The 20,644-nt window shown below is 44.2% G+C and overlaps 1 protein-coding gene across 2 annotated transcripts in view; it reads right to left on the reverse strand.

Moving 5' to 3' along the window:
* The window catches only part of LOC124119519 (myosin-VIIa-like), a 75,755-nt gene that overhangs the window by 46,576 nt on the left and 8,535 nt on the right, over positions 1-20,644 (reverse strand). The window contains exons 2-7 of one of the 2 annotated variants that reach the window (XM_046482060.2): positions 8,857-8,925; positions 2,161-2,421; positions 1,779-1,963; positions 1,051-1,172; positions 595-851; positions 70-93 (exon numbers count right to left, since the gene is read on the reverse strand). In XM_046482060.2, the coding sequence (XP_046338016.2) occupies positions 70-93; positions 595-851; positions 1,051-1,172; positions 1,779-1,963; positions 2,161-2,421; positions 8,857-8,874 (867 nt within the window). In that variant the 5' untranslated portion in view covers positions 8,875-8,925. The remainder of the gene's footprint in view (positions 1-69; positions 94-594; positions 852-1,050; positions 1,173-1,778; positions 1,964-2,160; positions 2,422-8,856; positions 8,926-20,644) is intronic. The other variant, XM_046482061.2, reaches the window with a different exon arrangement.

Genomic DNA, 20,644 nt, shown 5'->3' on the forward strand with positions numbered 1-20,644 from the left:
AAAGCTTAAGATGCATGCCAAAAACAAGGGTGAGGAAAAAGTGAAAATCCTTCAACTACAATAAAATACCTTTACACGACCTTGGTCATCCCTCTGCAATGCAAGTCATGTATATGTATGTTACATCACATCACATCCACATATCTAGCAGGGTCATACACTCCCATAGTGTGGTCAGTACTGAGCAGTGGTGCACCAAGGCTCGCTGTACGAACAACCCACTCCTCCTCCTACACCAAACAAGTGCACAAGAACATTTGGGAAGCTCCTCACGAATATTGTTTTTAATATTTTTGAAGATTTTTTAGAGTTACTGTCCTGACAGAATTAGCCTTATTTACATTGGTAGAATCAATTACTAAACAAATGTCTACAAACATTGGAATCTGTTACTAATTACTCATTACAAACCAACAGAAAATGAAGGACATATGTAGATGCAGGCACCCACTGAGCTGCAAGACATTCTCTGGGCTCACTAGTGAGAAGATTGTATTCAGCCTTGGTGCATCTTTAAATAAACAGTGCCAATACTTGACAAAGAACTGTTTGCTGAAGTGTACAGTATAGGACAGTATGAAGGAGTAGACGCACCTGTACAAGGTAGTAGTAGCTGGTCGCATCACCAAGCTCCAGCTTGGCCTTGTCCTCGTTGCTCATGCCGGCCAGCATGCAGTAGAAGATGTGATAGTTGCGCTCATCATGAGCTTGGTTGACAATGCGAGACTTTTCAAGCAAGTACTGCTCTATCCGAGCTCCCTCAATCACGCCTTTCTCATTGAAGTGAATGTCTATATATTTTCCAAATCTACTGGAATTGTCATTTCGTATGGTTTTGGCATTACCAAATGCTACAAAAGAAATAAGAGAGCATTACTATAATTACAGTCTTAGGCAAACAATTTACTTCGTCCCCTGCTAGCATTAAAATTACTAAGTGCAATAAACAATCAACTTTTGTAAAGCACAGTTTTGTGACTGAACATCATTCCCCATTTCCTCAAACTTAACTGACTCTTGCTGCCCATGACTAAAGTAGCAGACAGTTACCCTCCATAATGGGGTTGGCCTCTAGAATCTGTTGTTCTATCCAGGAGTGTTGTCCACTGACAGCTGCCAGGAACTGTAGGATAAGCTTGGTACTCTCTGTCTTCCCAGCACCAGACTCTCCACTGCAACACAACATTTGAAGTTAGGAACAGGGGAAACACCTGCAGCAGTACTACAGGAGACATGGACACCTGCAGCAGTCCTACAGGAGACATTGACACCTGCAGCAGTACTACAGGAGACATGGACACCTGCAGCAGTACTACAGGAGACATGGACACCTGTAGCAGTACTAAAGGAGACATGGACACCTGCAGCAGTACTATAGGAGATATGGACACCTGCAGCAGTCCTACAGGAAACATTGACACCTGCAGCAGTACTACAGGAGACATGGACACCTGCAGCAGTACTACAGGAGGCATGGACACCTGCAGCAGTACTACAGGAGACATTGACACCTGCAGCAGTACTACAGGAGACATGGACACCTGCAGCAGTACTACAGAAGGAATAGTTGTCCCGAAAAAAGCACAAGCAGCACCACAGCTCTTACGTGCGCAAGGAGGAAAAACCTTCACTTCTTTCCTGAAAAAAACATCATCCTACGTAAGAATCTTAAGGGATAGAATGTGGCCTTACACTCCAGCAATATTACGTCAGCACCACCCAGTCAAACTGGTGGTTGATGTGAGGAACAACCCGTGGTAAGGAGGGAAGAGAGTTACCTGATGATGACACACTGGTCATGTTGATAGCGTCTCATGCTGTGGTACGAGTTGTCAGCAATGGCAAAGATGTGAGGTGACAGCTCCCCAATCTTCCGGTCTCGGTACAGCTGAATCTGTTCACTGGTGTAGATAGGTAGGATCTGGTATGGATTCACCGCCACAAGGATTGACCCTGTGTATGTCTGGAACAATCAGAACCATTGTGAGAATCCCAACACACTGGGGATGGGACAGTCCACTGCAGCAAACTTAATAAGCACAGTTACATGGTTTACTTTCCTCTGTTAATAACACATCTACCAAATCAGTTATATTCATGTTGAACTATAAGAGAGAATATCCACTGACAGTGGTCAATATTGCAGAGTGGTCTACTTACATATATGCAGTTGTCCATATACCGAATAAACAAGTTCCTGAGTATGCCGGCCTCATTGAGATCCCCCAGGCCTATCATGTCTTCTATGCCCTCTATGGAGGTTGCATGCATGTGACGTATATTTCTCTTGCCATCAATCCAGTGTTCCCGGCCATCATCATCGATGACTTTGATCTTGCCAGACTCAGAGAACTGCACCTTTGCCCCGATGGCCACAGTGAACTCCCCACGAGTCTCTGGCTCCAGCCAAACATGATCACCCTGGCAAACAAGCACAACAGTCATATTAATGCACTTCAATAACAGTACTAAAGAAATCTACAGAGGTCAGAGATCCTTTATATGATACACACGTACCATGTTACTTGTTACACCTATGTCTTCAGACTGTCACAATGAGGCAAGTAGACTACTGCATCCTGCCACTGCTTCTGTTTGATGTGTTCTCTGGGAAATTTGTCACTAGCAATAAGTCACAAGTCTATATCAGCAACTAATGTGTTGTTTCCAGCTGGGACATCTAGTCCTTTCGTCATGATAGTAGCCGAAGTATCCAAAGAGTACTGACATCTTGGAAGTTGTCATAGATATCCTGCTATTTCATTCTGGACAAATATGCCGGGTAATAATGTGGCAAGCCTGTTTGTACTCGAGGAGACTAGTGCTGTATATAACACTACTCATGTACTGAGACAGGTGTGGGTGGGAGCTCTAGCCTGGGTCATATTCTGTCAATACTGATTTACTACTCATGCCTAGATCTTCCTTTCTGGAACACTGCCATGTGTGAATATCACAGAGTGTTAACATTGTCACTACAACATGCCCTGAAACTATGTCACACAGTGTCGGTACTGTCACTACAACATGCCCTGGAACAATGTCACACAGTGTCGGTATCGCACTACAACATGCCCCAGAACAATGTCACAGAGTGTCTGTAATGTCACTACAACATGCCCCAGAACAATGTCACAGAGTGTCGGTACTGTCACTACAACATGCCCCAGAACAATGTCACACAGTGTCGGTAATGTCACTACAACATGCCCCAAAAGAATGTCACACAGTGTCGGTAATGTCACTACAACATGCCCCGGAACAATGTCACGCAGTGTCTGTACTGTCACTACAACATGCCCTGAAACAATGTCACACAGTGTCGGTAATGTCACTACAACATGCCCCGGAACAATGTCACAGAGTGTCTGTAATGTCACTACAACATGCCCCAAAAGAATGTCACACAGTGTCTGTAATGTCACTACAACATGCCCCGGAACAATGTCACAGAGTGTCGGTACTGTCACTACAACATGCCCTGAAACAATGTCACAGAGTGTCTGTAATGTCACTACAACATGCCCCGGAACAATGTCACACAGTGTCGGTACTGTCACTACAACATGCCCCGGAACAATGTCACACAGTGTCAGTACTGTCACTACAACATGCCCCGGAACAATGTCACTGAGTGTCGGTACTGTCACTACAACATGCCCCGGAACAATGTCACACAGTGTCGGTAATGTCACTACAACATGCCCCGGAACAATGTCACAGAGTGTCTGTAATGTCACTACAACATGCCCCGGAACAATGTCACAGAGTGTCTGTAATGTCACTACAACATGCCCTGAAACAATGTCACGCAGTGTCTGTAATGTCACTACAACTTGGCCTGAAACAATGTCACACAGTGTCGGTACTGTCACTACAACATGCCCTGGAACAATGTCACGCAGTGTCGGTACTGTCACTACAACATGCCCCGGAACAATGTCACGCAGTGTAGGTACTGTCACTACAACATGCCCTGAAACTATGTCACACAGTATCGGTAATGTCACTACAACATGCCCTGAAACAATGCCACGCAGTGTCGGTACTGTCACTACAACATGCCCTGGAACAATGTCACACAGTGTCTGTAATGTCACTACAACATGCCCTGAAACAATGTCACGCAGTGTAGGTACTGTCACTACAACATGCCCTGAAACAATGTCACAGAGTGTCTGTAATGTCACTACAACATGCCCTGAAACAATGTCACGCAGTGTCGGTAATGTCACTACAACATGCCCCGGAACAATGTCACACAGTGTCTGTAATGTCACTACAACATGCCCCAGGACAATGTCACACAGTTTTGGTACTGTCACTACAACATGCCCCAGAACAATGTCACACAGTGTCGGTACTGTCACTAAAACATGCCCCGGAACAATGTCACACAGTGTCGGTACTGTCACTACAACATGCCCCGGAACAATGTCACACAGTGTCGGTAATGTCACTACAACGTGCCCTGAAACAATGTCACGCAGTGTCGGTACTGTCACTACAACATGCCCCGGAACAATGTCACACAGTGTCGGTACTGTCACTACAACATGCCCCGGAACAATGTCACACAGTGTCGGTACTGTCACTACAACATGCCCCAGAACAATGTCACAGAGTGTCTGTAATGTCATTACAACATGTCACACCAGCCCTGGGTTCGATACCCTGACATTGGTACAATGTGTGAAGCCCATTTCTTGTGTCCCCCTCCGTGATATTGCTGGAATATTGCTAAAAGCGGCGTAAAATCAAACTCCGTCACTCACTCCTTGATCTATATAGGCCGCAGAAAGGTCTAGTGGTCACTGGTCAAACAAGGGCTCGACATGTTGCTAAGGAGCCTCAAAGCTGAAGACATCACTTTCAGGCATTTGCAAAGGAAGACCTTATACACTGAACACAACAGGAAAACAAGATACATTGTATTGTCATGTTAATGGGATGGGGAATAGTTGGTTTCTTTCCCTGAGCCAGCAAGGAATGACCACTCTGTAACCTGGAAGCAATGCATATCCCTTTCAAAACTTTTCAAAACCATTGCAATATTTCATAGTCACTAAACTATCTTACTGCATTTATGAACCAATAACCAATTAATGAAGCATTTGCCAATTTGAATATACTGCGCTGCTGAAGTACCTTTCTCCATCTGTAATAGCTGCCATCAATGACAAATATACCACTGATCACTCATTACACTCTCAGTGATCAAAATAGCTGATATCATACAGCTAATAGTATCTGATTTCAACATTGTGTTAACATTGATTATCCTGCAACGAAGGATATGTTTCCCTTACAAATAGATTGTGTTTCAGTGCTGCTGGTGTTAGCATTGGGTGTATGGATTAGCCCTGCTTTGTGTGGTGTACAGGTATGTGTCTCTGCGAGGCTCGGGGCTGAGTGTTTACTGTTCAGCTCCCACTGTTGACATGCTATCAGTTCCTCTAAACACAGCCTCAGTAATCACAGTCACCGCTACTTACACAAACACTCACTGCCTCTCATTGCTGCCTGTCTCTACACAATCATAGCACAGCCACAGCACACATCTGAGTCCGATACTCACCATACATCATAACACCATCACATCTGTGTCTGATACTCACCGTACATCATAACACCATCACATCTGTGTCTGATACTCACCGTACATCATAACACCATCACATCTTTGTGTGATACTCACCATACATCATAACACCATCACATCTGTGTCTGATACTCACCATACATCATAACACCATCACATCTGTGTCTGATACTCACCATACATCATAACACCATCACATCTTTGTGTGATACTCACCGTACATCATAACACCATCACATCTGTGTCTGATACTCACCATACATCATAACACCATCACATCTGTGTCTGATACTCACCATACATCATAACACCATCACATCTGTGTCTGATACTCACCATACATCATAACACCATCACATCTGTGTCTGATACTCACCATACATCATAACACCATCACATCTTTGTGTGATACTCACCGTACATCATAACACCATCACATCTGTGTCTGATACTTGTCATACATCATAACACCATCACATCTGTGTCTGATACTCACCGTACATCATAACACCATCACATCTGTGTCTCATACTTGTCATACATCATAACATCTGTGTCTGATACTCACCATACATCATAACACCATCACATCTGTGTCTCATACTTGTCATACATCATAACACCATCACATCTGAGTCTGATACTCACCATACATCATAACAACATCACATCTGTGTCTGATACTCACCATACATCATAACACCATCACATCCTTGTCTCATACTTGTCATACATCATAACACCATCACATCCTTGTCTCATACTTGTCATACATCATAACACCATCACATCTGTGTCTGATACTCACCGTACATCATAACACCATCATAACACCATCACATCTTTGTCTCATACTTGTCACACATCATAACACCATCACATCTGTGTCTGATACTCACCATACATCATAACACCATCACATCTGTGTCTGATACTTGTCATACATTTAGGATATATAACCTACTGTGTTCTGAAATTTGATGTAGTCCCACTGTAAATTAGATACCTCTTGTTTCAATTTGGAACCAAGCGCTATAGCACAAGGTTTCAAATATAAAAATAAGAGGTATCTACTCTGCTGTGGGAATACATGGAATTTCAAACACAGTAGGTCTATCTCCATTCTACCGTGATGGCAAGAGGGCTTTCAAAACGGTGCTCACTTGCAACGTGTAACTACACATGGTACAAAAGTCGCTATGCCATCTCGCATTGTAGGGGCGACAGATTGTAGAAATAGTTTCAGAAAAAGCTGAATAAATTTATTTCTACAACAAACGTTATTAATTAACATGCTTCTATTTATTTTAAATATGTAAGTCTTAGTAGTCAGTTAGCAATTACTCTCATTAAAAATACAAATTCAAAATAAATGCCTCTCCACCCGGAACTGGGATGTGGCAGAACTTGACCTACATCATGGTTACACACAGCTGTCAATGGCTGCCAATGTTTGTGTTAACAATATCCATGCCTCTGACAAGTTACATGAAGCAAGATGACAACCCAGATCTATGTTTTGGTTCAACATTAACCCATGGATTTACTGAGAAAGAATCTGATGATACAACATGATTGCCAATGGAACAGGAGCATGACATGAACAGTCCTTTTTTAGGCTGCAAACGAGTCAGCTATTATAGCTATCAATTTCAAGATTCCACAGTATTTGACACCATGTGTGAAAGAAATGCGACAGTCACAGTTGTGGCCCAGAAACAGTGGTCAGTGTATGATTTGCTTAATTGTGCATGTTCTGAAATGAATTTCATCAAGTTTGGTAAGGCGTTATGATAAAGTGCCTGTGCTTTGTCTTCAGTGATGTCGGGACATTGTTTTCATGGCCTTTCTCAGGGAGGAGTGTTTTCTGATGGACTATTAAATTCCTTCCTGCCAAACACTAACAGCTGTGGTTAATGGAGATGGCAATGAATATCGATCACAAAAAGGCTTCTAAACAACATGTTGTCATTAATACATTTTTTTTAAATACCTTTTTCATAATCAGATGAAGTTATATTTTACTTTCAGTGTCAGTTGTTTCAATGAGGAAATTGCCTGTTCGGTATCGAACATATCCCCAACAGTTTCCTAAACGTTATCATTTGTATGCAAAAGATATGCTTTCGTTAAGTCTTGTATTCTCGTCATCAAAGCAGTCAAGGTTGTGGCCAAGAACATCATATAGCCCAAAACATTTGATATCAAACTACCATAATTCCTCTATTAGATGCTAGGACGTCTATTAATTTCGCGAGAGCCGTTGACCAGGCATGTATTAGAGACCTGGCATGAATTAGAGACCCAGTGTGTAATAGATGAAACATCGATACGTTATACAGTTCCAGTGGGTGATCGATCGGCAGTCATTTTTTATGAATCGATATGTAGGCTACAAGCTCCTTCCCAGAAGGTGACACCTTCGTTACACTCTCGGTAACATCGCTGCCGTCAGTACGTCAGTACTTACCTTTTTGTTTGTTTGATCAGATTTGTTTGAGATAGCAGGCTAATGGAAAATCTTCCTACTTACATTCTTACTATACCAATTTAACATGATAGTAATAATTCAACTCCAAGCATGGTTGTGGCCACCCATCACAGTTGGGAGCTTTGAGGTGAGGTGAAATTGGGTTTAACGTCGCGTCCAAGATTATTGCACTTATATAGCGATGTGCATGCACGTGTGTGTCTGTGGCTGCTTGTACTAGTCCGGACTGATGCCGATTTATAGTGCTAGCTCACTGAGATACCACGCCGCAGTTTAACATGAATACATGAATGACTCCGAGCCGACCAGTCCTTGTTTTAGCCCCTTAATGTCGAGCGCCAGACAGGGTAACAACAAGTACCATCTTTTAACGTCTTTTGGTATGACGCGGCCGGGGATCGAACCCCGGACCTTCCTCTCTCCGGGTGGACGCTCTACCACAAGACCACGGAGGCGGCTGGGGAGCTTTGACTGGTGGCAGCGATAGTATAGACAGCTCCACGATGGGCAATGGCTGTGAGGAGCTTGTGTGGGCTATTGATGTATTGATACACACATATGTAAGGCTTAATGTATTAAAAAGAAGTTTCCTAGCAAAAACAAAACTTCTTTTTAACCAATAAGAATCAAGTATTCTTCAATGTCACAGTAGAATATAACACCATCACATCTGTCTCATATTCATGATACATTATATCACTCATCCCAAGTTACCATGGTTACATAACCACAGCAACTGCTGAAAAACAGGATTGCTCCTCACCTTTCCTAAGATCACCATGGTCGCACCACTGTCCTGCCTATGTCAAGTTACCTCATCAAGTTGCACAGTCTGAAACATAACATCGTCACATTAGAATCATACAAAGCAAGAACACATAAAATCCCCCAGTCCATGTACCCTACACATACTGAGCCAGTAATCTCTGGTCAACAGACACGCGCACGCATCACGATTACACAAAGGGAAACAACTCTACCACAACAAGTGATTCAAACCAATATGCATATCCATCATCCTGGTATCATGAGTAGCTAGCAATCAAAAACACAGAACATTTGAGACTGATAAATCTCTACATGAAATGGACTTCCATATGATAGACTTAAAACACATTGACATTTGTTACAGGTCATGTCAAAGACAAACCTGATAAAGGGTGAGGTAGCTGATAGCAGACAGAGTTAACTGTCAACAAGTGTACAGTACATTACACACCGTGTGATTAGGGCAAAGTATGATAAGTGACAGCCTACATGAATGCATAACTTAAGAAAAATGCAAAACTTAAAAAAATTGTTTTGAAAGGTAGCAGATATGTTCATATGAATGCGAGCCCAACTGAAATTGTAATTTGAACACATGCATATATGATTTATAACTACATTAAATGTATATGTGAGGCTTAAATGTGCCAAACAGGTTTATATTAGAGGTTTTTATGCCGCAATTGTTGAGTATTTGAACATAAGCAAGTCTTTGACTTGAGCTGATTCTCACAGGAGATATAGATAAAGACAGTAGAAACATGTTGTTAAAACACTCCTCCTGGGTCACAAACTTTCCCAGATGGAGTTTCACTGGAAGCTGATTAACAGCCTTGTTCACTCATCTTAGCCACTCTTGTACAGTTGCATCTTCCCGAGGCAAGGGAGTTAACTGACCATAAAAGTCAAGTTTCCACCCTTGCCGAACAAGGGGGGAATTTCTGGGCTCGATCGTAGCACCCCCACTGGCTATTACGAGTTATGTCCCTTCTATGCCTCTCATATTGAGCCATCAGATTCCACCTCTCATATCACTTGCATCTGCTTCAAACAAAATTGCTGCCCACAGTCAAAATTATCAGATTGATAATCAAGATCTATATTGTAATATAATGGGTCTTACATCACGAGGTGCATCAAATTACATGTGCACCTTGAATAAAAACATGTACATTTTTGGAAAATATATGTTAACGCTGCCTTGTTGGTGCACATGCTTTGCAAATCCTGTAATCAACCAAAATCTGAATGGTAGTTTACCAACGCAATTTTTCGATTGGACTATGCACAGCCTTGTTAGTCCAGCTAAAATATAACTCCATATTACTAGCCTAGTTTGGACTTTTAAAGTAAGTTAACTTCCTTGCCTCAGGAAGATGGTAAAGTGGAACATATATACCATGATTACAATTTTTCCATTACCTAAACATTTGACATATCCGGCGAGCAAAAAAGGGACCTATCCCACCTCGTCTTCTGATGCTGGTACTTTGTGGGCCTAATCAAACCCTTTAAAACAGACTGCAGTAGTAAACTGTTGGTCAGCACAGTACTACTAAAAACAGTTGGGATCATTGGTAAGTTTACATCAACCACAGGCTAAAGGGGCTGAGCACACACCCAGACAGTAATAAGTGTCTGTGCACAAACCAGGTTTTCATATGTACATAAAATGACACTAATGATCACTGATTGATTCTGGGTTCCTCTAGGCATCAGAGACTTCAAGTGTTCACACAGCATGCTGTCACACAACCAATAGCACTGAGGCTCATCAAGAGGATCTACATGGGATGATTGCCACATACAAATACAGTCCTTCAGCTCCACATGACAATCTCTAACAGGATTTAGGACAGTAGTCATGGATCACACAGGGAGTCTAGGCATGTAGGAAGAGCATACATACAGATCTACAGCTCTTCATGACAATCTCTGACAGGATGTAGGACAGTAGTCTTAGATCACACAGGGAGTCTAGGCATGTAGGAAGAGCATACATACAGATCTACGTGACAATCTCTGACAGGATGTAGGACAGTAGTCTTAGATCACACAGGGAGTCTAGGCATGTAGGAAGAGCATACATACAGATCTACGTGACAATCTCTGACAGGATGTAGGACAGTAGTCTTAGATCACACAGGGAGTCTGGGCATGTAGGAAGAGCAGACATACAGATCTACGTGACAATCTCTGACAGGATGTAGGACAGTAGTCTTAGATCACACAGGGAGTCTGGGCATGTAGGAAGAGCAGACATACAGATCTACGTGACAATCTCTGACAGGATGTAGGACAGTAGTCTTAGATCACACAGGGAGTCTAGGCATGTAGGAAGAACAGACATAAAGCTCTACGTGACAATCTCTGACAGGATGTAGGACAGTAGTCTTAGATCACACAGGGAGTCTAGGCATGTAGGAAGAGCAGACATAAAGCTCTACGTGACAATCTCTGACAGGATGTAGGACAGTAGTCTTAGATCACACAGGGAGTCTAGGCATGTAGGAAGAGCAGACATACAGCTCTACAGCTCTTCATGACAATCTCTGACAGGATATAGGACAGTAGTCATGGATCACACAGGGAGTCTAGGCATGTAGGAAGAACAGACATAAAGCTCTACGTGACAATCTCTGACAGGATGTAGGACAGTAGTCATGGATCACACAGGGAGTCTAGGCATGTAGGAAGAGCAGACATAAAGCTCTACGTGACAATCTCTGACAGGATGTAGGACAGTAGTCTTAGATCACACAGGGAGTCTAGGCATGTAGGAAGAGCAGACATACAGCTCTACAGCTCTTCATGACAATCTCTGACAGGATATAGGACAGTAGTCATGGATCACACAGGGAGTCTAGGCATGTAGGAAGAACAGACATAAAGCTCTACGTGACAATCTCTGACAGGATGTAGGACAGTAGTCATGGATCACACAGGGAGTCTAGGCATGTAGGAAGAGCAGACATACAGATCTACGTGACAATCTCTGACAGGATGTAGGACAGTAGTCATGGATCACACAGGGAGTCTAGGCATGTAGGAAGAGCAGACATACAACTCTACAGCTCTACATGACAATCTCTGACAGGATGTAGGACAGTAGTCATGGATCACACAGGGAGTCTAGGCATGTGGGAAGAGCAGACATGCATTGGTTGCTACAAAAAGGTGTCAGCACCTGTAAATATTGATAGACAATTAATGCAGACAATCTGTTGCTGTGACAATGGTTATGAATAGTCTATATGGTTACTCATGGTTCAAGACAAGATTCCATGTCACAAGGCCAGTAGAGTGACACAAGGCCTCTACTGGACAACACAGCACTGCAGCAACAGCTAGGCCTACACAGGGTGCCACATTCAGACTGGAGCCAGTTCTTTGTACACAGGTGTAAATATACATGGAGTTACCAACAATAGGTGTTAGGGGTCCTCCGCAATACCAACATAACACAGTCCATTACACCAGTCTACTCACATAAGCATATTCCCACTGCCAGGGGACTCATCACTCAATGGGTCCATTCTTCACAATAGTTTATTGTCACTTCCAAAAGTGAGAAACATATTTTCTAGTGAGGTCAAATAGGGCTGAGATGCTCTGTCAACAAAATTTCCAAATTGCTATCACACTATGTTAATGCCCCAGTTTCACTGCTGCCTTGGAACAGACCAGGAAGAAGTGTGTACCTACAGGTTCTACCAGACCGATTGCCTGACAATGTGACATGGCTACCGCCCTCCCTGTAATTGGTGGTGGTATGTGTGAGTTAGTCAGGTTGTTCCCCACCCAGAGAGGATACGAAGAAGCCAGTAATTGGTGTACACTGGGATGTGTGTAGCAGCTCAGGGAGGGAGGGAAAGAGAGATGTGAAGCGACTAACAGTGGGAAGAGTTAGAGGTAGTCAGAGTGAAAACGTGTGTTACAGTTTGAGTGTCTGTATGATCACAGAGAGAGGGGACAGAGAACCAGGGGCTTGGTGTGAGGCAGGTCAGCGTGTGCTCTGACTGGGACTAGAGAGTATGGCCAGTCAGGACCACTGGGATCAGAGATCTAAGGAATGTACATGTCTAAAACATGAAAGAAGTCAGCGAACCTCTCAGTTCCACTGCATCATCAGGGTGTTCAGTGGAGCATACTTGTCATAAAGGAGGCCCCGCTGATAAGTAGATAACGACAGTGTGTGTGTTGGGAAAGTTTCCACAACTGACACAACTCCAGGGCTGGGCTGCTGTATCATACATCACACATTCACTAACATCAATCACATAATTACTCAGTACACTAACTGGATGGGTCATGGCATGACATTTCAAGTCAGTTCTTTTTCACAAGACAAATACACTATACCAAGTTCTTTGAAAACATCAACAACTTGGTACTACAAGAAAATACAATGGTATAAGGATCTATATCGAAATGTCATCAATAAAGTAAAATGAAGCTGTTATCTATAAATTGTGTCTACTTTCAATGTAATAGTTATTAACGGAAACAGAGAGGGTGAAGACAAGTTGAAGGCCGAGGCTGCACATCAGCTGAGGTGTACACTGCACGTGTTTGAGTGTTCATCTGACTTTAACCTCAAGGTCATGGTTCAGGTAACTACATTACACACTGACAGAGAACTAAACTTCACGTTTCAATTGTCGGAACACCTATGCATGTGGAAATGAATACCTGGGCACATGCAACTTCTGTTGTAAGAGAGTTGATTCACATCCATGAAAACCGTGACAAACAATACAGCTAGTTTGTAAATATACTCAAACAAAACAAGTAGATTTCAAGGAATATATAAATGTTATGATCGATTATCAGAAGAAAGATCAGCTTTGAAAAAGGACTTCCAGAACCAAAAACCCCACGCTCCAACACACCCGAAACATTGCATGTTGACCATACAATTCCTCCCTCGGTAGGGGCCATTCTAGATTTTGACACTTCAGTGAAAGGTCATCAAATCGCTCTGAGCTATTAGTATTGTTGATTTTCATTATCCACAGTAACATGTAAGCTCTGTACTCTTTAATGCAGTATTTGTGATCAGATTGGGAATGTGTTGTCTACAACTTGATAAACGCCTAAGGGCTATTTGCATGTTTTAAACTGGTAGAACTCAGCGAGAGGTAGCCAATATATTCAATGTGTCCCAGTCTGTGATTTGCAGACTTTGGAACAGGTTTCTGCAAACACAAAATGTTAATGACTGGCCCCACACAGGGCACCCTAGGTCTGCAACACAAGTCCAGGATTGCTTAATCAGAAACTGGGCCTTAAGAAATCAAGGCCAAACAGCCAAACAAATTGCTGTTCTCTTGCACCAGGCCACAGGAGTTCAAGTTACTGACCAGACCATTAGAAGCATGTGCATCCCTAGCCAGTCGCCAAGGGTGTAAAGAGCAGGGGAACCTGGGGGAATCGCCAATGGTCTCGTGTGATGTTTTAACATGAACTCAAATTCACTCTACGCATGGACTTTTCTGGGGGCATGGACTTTTCTGGGGGCTTTTCTGGGGGCATCCCAACAAACGTCATTCAAACATCAATGTAAGGTAGCATGACAGATTTCGGGTGGGTCTGTAATGAGTGAGTGAGTGAATTTAGTTTGACACTGCTTTTAACAGTATTCCAGTTACATCGCAGCTTGTCAGCTTAATGTGGGAGGAAAGCCCAAAGTGATGGATGTCTCAGATGCTTACCACTTTGGTAAAACCCATGAGCACGGGGATGGTGCTGACAAACCTAGAAACAAAACTGGGTTAAACCAGGATTTGAGAACCAACAATCATAGGTTTCTGGTGTGGTGACAACTCTGCACAGTGAATTGTGGTGTCTTAGATGAGTGGGCCACCAGTGCCCAGAGTGTTTGTAATTATATGGGGCGGGCTCACTATTACTGCCAAAACACCACTTCATATTGTCCATGGAAGGGTCATTGGTCAGTACTACGGAGACAACATACTGGTGCCAGCAGTTGTGACATTTACAAGGCATGGTGGTCCACCTTTCGTCTTACAGGACGATAATGTGTGTGTCCAGCATGCATGTACAGTAACTGACTACATCCTGCAGCAAAACTTCACCAGCATGCAATGAGTCCTGACCTTTGCCCCCATGGAGTATGTCTGGGACATGATCAAGAAACATGTACACTGACATCAAAGGCTATCAAATACGTTAGCCGAACTGTGCCAGGCACTTGCAAGAGGAGTGAACCAGGCTCCCTCAAATTGTCCTTGGGAGATTTATTTGGACCATGCCATGCTGCATAAACATGTATTTTTTTAGTCAACACCCGTCATGTTTCTTGGTTGCATGCACCTTTACAATCCACCCCAACATGTTCTGTTGATTGTCATGTTACACCATGTCCTTCCTTTTTCTTATCCATCCATTCCGGCTATTACGAATTATGTCCCTTTCATGTCCCTCCTAATCAGACTCCACCTCTCATAATACTTGCATATGCTTTAAACAAAATTGTGGTAACCAGTGAAGACGATCTAATCGATAATTAAAATCTATATTGTGAAAACATAGGTCTTACGTCACGTGAAGTGCATCAAATCAAGTGTACCTCAATTAAAAACAAGAAAACATTTTTTAAATATCTGTTTACGCCGACTTGGCAGAACACATGCTTTGCAAATCCTGCAATTGACCTAAATCTGCATGGCAGTTTACGAAACAGGATGTTGATTTTGTTATGCAATTTTGATTGGACATGTATAGAATCTTTAGTCCAGCCAAAACATAACTCCATAATACCAGACTACGGCAAGGATGGAAACTGGACATTTACAATCAGTTAACTCCTATGCCTCAGGAAGATGCACTCAATACCTCCCTGTATTTCTGTAATCATCTGTAAAATCCCAAATACCACCTACTATTTTTTGAGAGTATATATATCAGCATGATTACTACTGGAATCCAAATTTCTTTCTGTATTCTAAAGTTATGTTTTTTCATGAAGAACAACCTACACTGAACATCCTTCCCTTACTCGGCAAGACTTTGGGCATCATTTATTCTCACATGCACTGTGGAGCTATGGAACGCAAAACAGCAGGATGTGAAGCATGACAGCAGTGGGTGACAGTATTTTCTACACCAGCACACAGCATGCCCAGCTGAATGACAAAGTAGTTATATCATCACTGCCTGCATGGCCAGTGAGCACATGGTATGTGATCCCTACAATACAGAAATAACTAGGGTCAGGGGAACATGAACAAGGGGGATAACTACCTATGTGACAAGGAACTTGTCCCAGGCACCTTCACAGTTTCAAAATTTGAATCATTAGTTAATCTCAAGCACTCACCCATGTAATAATGATTGACATGATTGACAGGGTCAAGCCTTTTTTCAGGTTCAAGCAATACATGTTGTGGTTCAAGAGACTTGGATTTCGAACGCAGGATTGGAAGGGTGTTAGTTCAAAATAAATTGTAATGATCAGATATTATTACAAAATTTCAACATTATGTTATTATTTGCATTTACTGTGAGACAAATTCATCCAGGGATGAGTCCTCCTGGCAGCAGAGAGAGGCTCTAACTGGTGGCCAGTTATATCATATATCAAAAAGGGGAGGTGGGTCATCCCTTCAGGTGATGGGGGAGGTAACATCCCTCCAGGTGATGAGGGAGGTGGGTCATCCCTCCAGGTGACAGGGAAGGTCGGTCAACCCTCCAGGTGATGAGGGAGGTGGGTCATCCCTCCAGGGTACAGGGTAGGTGACATCCCTCCAGGTGATGAGGGAGGTAACATCCCTCCAGGTGACAGGGAAGGTCGGTCATCCCTCCAGGTGACAGGGTAGGTGACATCCCTCCAGGTGACAGGGTAGGTAACATCCCTCCAGGTGATGAGGGAGGTAACATCCCTCCAGGTGACAGGGTAGGTAACATCCCTCCAGGTGACAGGGTAGGTAACATCCCTCCAGGTGACAGGGAAGGTAACATCCCTCCAGGTGACAGGGTAGGTAACATCCCTCCAGGTGATGAGGGAGGTAACATCCCTCCAGGTCACAGGGTAGGTGACATCCCTCCAGGTGACAGGGAAGGTAACATCCCTCCAGGTGACAGGGAAGGTAACATCCCTCCAGGTGACAGGGAAGGTCGGTCATCCCTCCAAGTGATGAGGGAGGTAACATCCCTCCAGGTGATGAGGGAGGTGGGTTATCCCTCCAGGTGACAGGGAAGGTAACATCCCTTAAGGTGATCGGGGAGGTGGGTCATCCCTCCAGGTGATGGGGGAGGTCGGTTATCCCTCCAGGTGATGAGGGAGGTGGGTCATCCCTCTGGGTGACAGGGTAGGTAACATCCCTCGAGGTGATGGGGGAGGTCGGTCAACCCTCCAGGTGACAAGGAAGGTAACATCCCTCCAGGTGATGGGGGAGGTAACATCCCTCCATGTGATGGGAGGAGGTAACATCCCTCCAGGAGACAGGGAAGGTGGGTCATCCCTAGTGGTCACCTATCCCAATATTACGACTCTCAGCAACTGTAATGGTTGACCAATTCAAAAACAAGAAGAACAGCAGTCCTGGAACCACAAACAGTAGTGTCAGAGTCTGTCCAGGTGTTCCACTCCCACTCGGAGTTCAGAAGTCAAAAGTCATTTCCTTACTCAGAATACTTTCTTGCTATTGAGAAATCACAATCATAACTAGGACTGCTGTATCACCAATGTGAAAACAAGATAAAAAATATATCAAATCAAGCAAAAGTGATTCAAATCAGAAGAAGAATAGGTTAAATCAAAATGCATTTAAGTAAACAGTGCAGTGCAGTACAGTACACCCCTGTCAGAGAGTGAAGCCTGTTTGGTTATCCAGGGTAGTGTGTCTACCAACTACACCCCTGTCAGGGAGAGATGCCTGTTTGGTTATCTAGGGTAGTGCATCTACCAAGTACACCCCTGTCAGGGAGGGATGCCTGTTTGGTTATCCAGGGTAGTGTGTCTACCAACTACACCCCTGTCAGGGAGTGATGCCTGTTTGGTTATCTAGGGTAGTGCATCTACCAAGTACACCCCTGTCAGGGAGGGATGCCTGTTTGGTTATCCAGGGTAGTGTGTCTACCAACTACACCCCTGTCAGGGAGTGATGCCTGTTTGGTTATCCAGGGCAGTGTGTCTACCAACTACACCCCTGTCAGGGAGGGATGCCTGTTTGGTTATCCAGGGTAATGTGTCTACCAACTACACCCCTGTCAGGGAGTGATGCCTGTTTGGTTATCCAGGGTAGTGTGTCTACCAACTACACCCCTGTCAGGGAGTGATGCCTGTTTGGTTATCCAGGGCAGTGTGTCTACCAAGTACACCCCTGTCAGGGAGTGATGCTTGTTTGGTTATCCAGGGCAGTGTGTCTACCAAGTACACCCCTGTCAGGGAGGGATGCCTGTTTGGTTATCCAGGGTAGTTAATCTACCAACTACACCCCTGTCAGGGAGGGATGCCTGTTTGGTTATCCAGGGTAGTGTGTCTACCAACTACACCCCTGTCAGGGAGAGATGCCTGTTTGGTTATCTAGGGTAGTGCATCTACCAAGTACACCCCTGTCAGGGAGTGATGCCTGTTTGGTTATCCAGGGCAGTGTGTCTACCAAGTACACCCCTGTCAGGGAGTGATGCCTGTTTGGTTATCCAGGGTAGTGTGTCTACCAAGTACAACCCTGTCAGGGAGTGATGCCTGTTTGGTTATCCAGGGTAGTGTGTCTACCAAGTACACCCCTGTCAGGGAGTGATGCCTGTTTGGTTATCTAGGGTAGTGCATCTACCAAGTACACCCCTGTCAGGGAGTGATGCCTGTTTGGTTATCCAGGGTAGTGTGTCTACCAAGTACACCCCTGTCAGGGAGGGATGCCTGTTTGGTTATCCAGGGTAGTGTGTCTACCAAGTACACCCCTGTCAGGGAGTGATGCCTGTTTGGTTATCCAGGGTAGTGCATCTACCAAGTACACCCCTGTCAGGGAGTGATGCCTGTTTGGTTATCCAGGGTAGTGTGTCTACCAACTACACCCCTGTCAGGGAGTGATGCCTGTTTGGTTATCCAGGGTAATGTGTCTACCAACTACACCCCTGTCAGGGAGTGATGCCTGTTTGGTTATCCAGGGTAGTGTGTCTACCAAGTACACCCCTGTCAGGGAGGGATGCCTGTTTGGTTATCCAGGGTAGTGTGTCTACCAAGTACAACCCTGTCAGAATAAGGATGCCTGTTTGGTTATCCAGGGTAATGTTCGACTACTAAGGATAGTGTGTCTACATCTCCATCAGCAAAGAAGAGGGTACCCATAGATCAGCATGCCAGTGTCAACTAAGGAAGATTGCCCTGCAACATTGGAAGGCAACTGGTATCTAAAGTCTTTGAGATCCCAGATGCCAACCCTGGGGAGTGTGACGCCGTCTCCACAGTGTGGTCGGACAGTGCAAACATCAACTTGTTATTGGTATGATAAGGTAAATGGAGTCTTACAGCAGACTGGGGGTGAGGGATGGTGTAGTTCAATATAGAGTCTTACAGCAGACTGGGGATGAGAGATGGTGTGGTCCAATAGGGAGTCTTACAGCAGACTGGGGATGAGGGATGGTGTGGGTCAATCACACCTCCTCACACTGAGGTGTTCACTCCTATTGATTGTTTTGGCAGAGGGTGGGTGACAGAGAGGGATTAGACTTTACAGGCACACACACAATTCAAACACAGCCAAACATGAATACACTTTTATAATTCCAGGTATGTATCAATGCCAGGTTTCTGCCATTAAGTTGACTTTCTGATACATTCTTAGTGTACCAAAACTCGACATGAATGTTGACTCGACAAGAGCTGAATCTTTGCACGGATGTGTGACTAAGTAATATGCAGGCCAGATGGGTTTGTGTTAACTATGCCCTGCCAAGGACAGTATGCACTCCACACAAAACTTAATCTTTAACTTTTATTGCTGAATTCTCCTTGCAACATACATAGTGCATTTACCAAGTGCATGTATAACAATCCTGCCTAATTGGTTGAACACATGAAGGGGTAAACTACATATCAAACAGCGGCCAGCGTGTCCTCATGTGCCAGCAAACAGTGAAGGAGCAGCGAGAATCAATAATTAGGGACTCAACTAATTCTTTCCCCAAAATGATGAATCATTGAAAAGAAAGCAAACAAAAGGCTCGCCCCACACACAAGCAAGAGGAGCTTAAGCACCGAGTGCCAGAGAAATAAAGCAAGCAGTGATTCTGTGACCGGGACAGCCCACCCAGCTGCACTGACTGCAGGAGACAACACTACCAGCTGCACTGACTGCAGGAGACAACACTACCAGCTGCACTGACTGCAGGAGACAACACTACCAGCTGCACTTACTGCAGGAGACAACACTACCAGCTGCACTGACTGCAGGAGACAACACTACCAGCTGCACTGACTGCAGGAGACAACACTACCAGCTGCACTGACTGCAGGAGACAACACTACCAGCTGCACTGACTGCAGGAGACAACACTACCAGCTGCACTAACTGCAGGAGACAACACTACCAGCTGCACTTACTGCAGGAGACAACACTACCAGCTGCACTGACCGCAGGAGACAACACTACCAGCTGCACTAGCTGCAGGAGACAACACTACCAGCTGCACTGACTGCAGGAGACAACACTACCAGCTGCACTAACTGCAGGAAACAACACTACCAGCTACACTAACTGCAGGAAACAACACTACCAGCTGCACTGACTGCAGGAGACAACACTACCAGCTGCACT

The sequence above is a fragment of the Haliotis rufescens genome, unplaced genomic scaffold (genome assembly GCF_023055435.1).
Source record: "Haliotis rufescens isolate VD_foot unplaced genomic scaffold, xgHalRufe1.0.p SCAF_9, whole genome shotgun sequence".
NCBI classification, from domain to species: domain Eukaryota; kingdom Metazoa; phylum Mollusca; class Gastropoda; order Lepetellida; family Haliotidae; genus Haliotis; species Haliotis rufescens.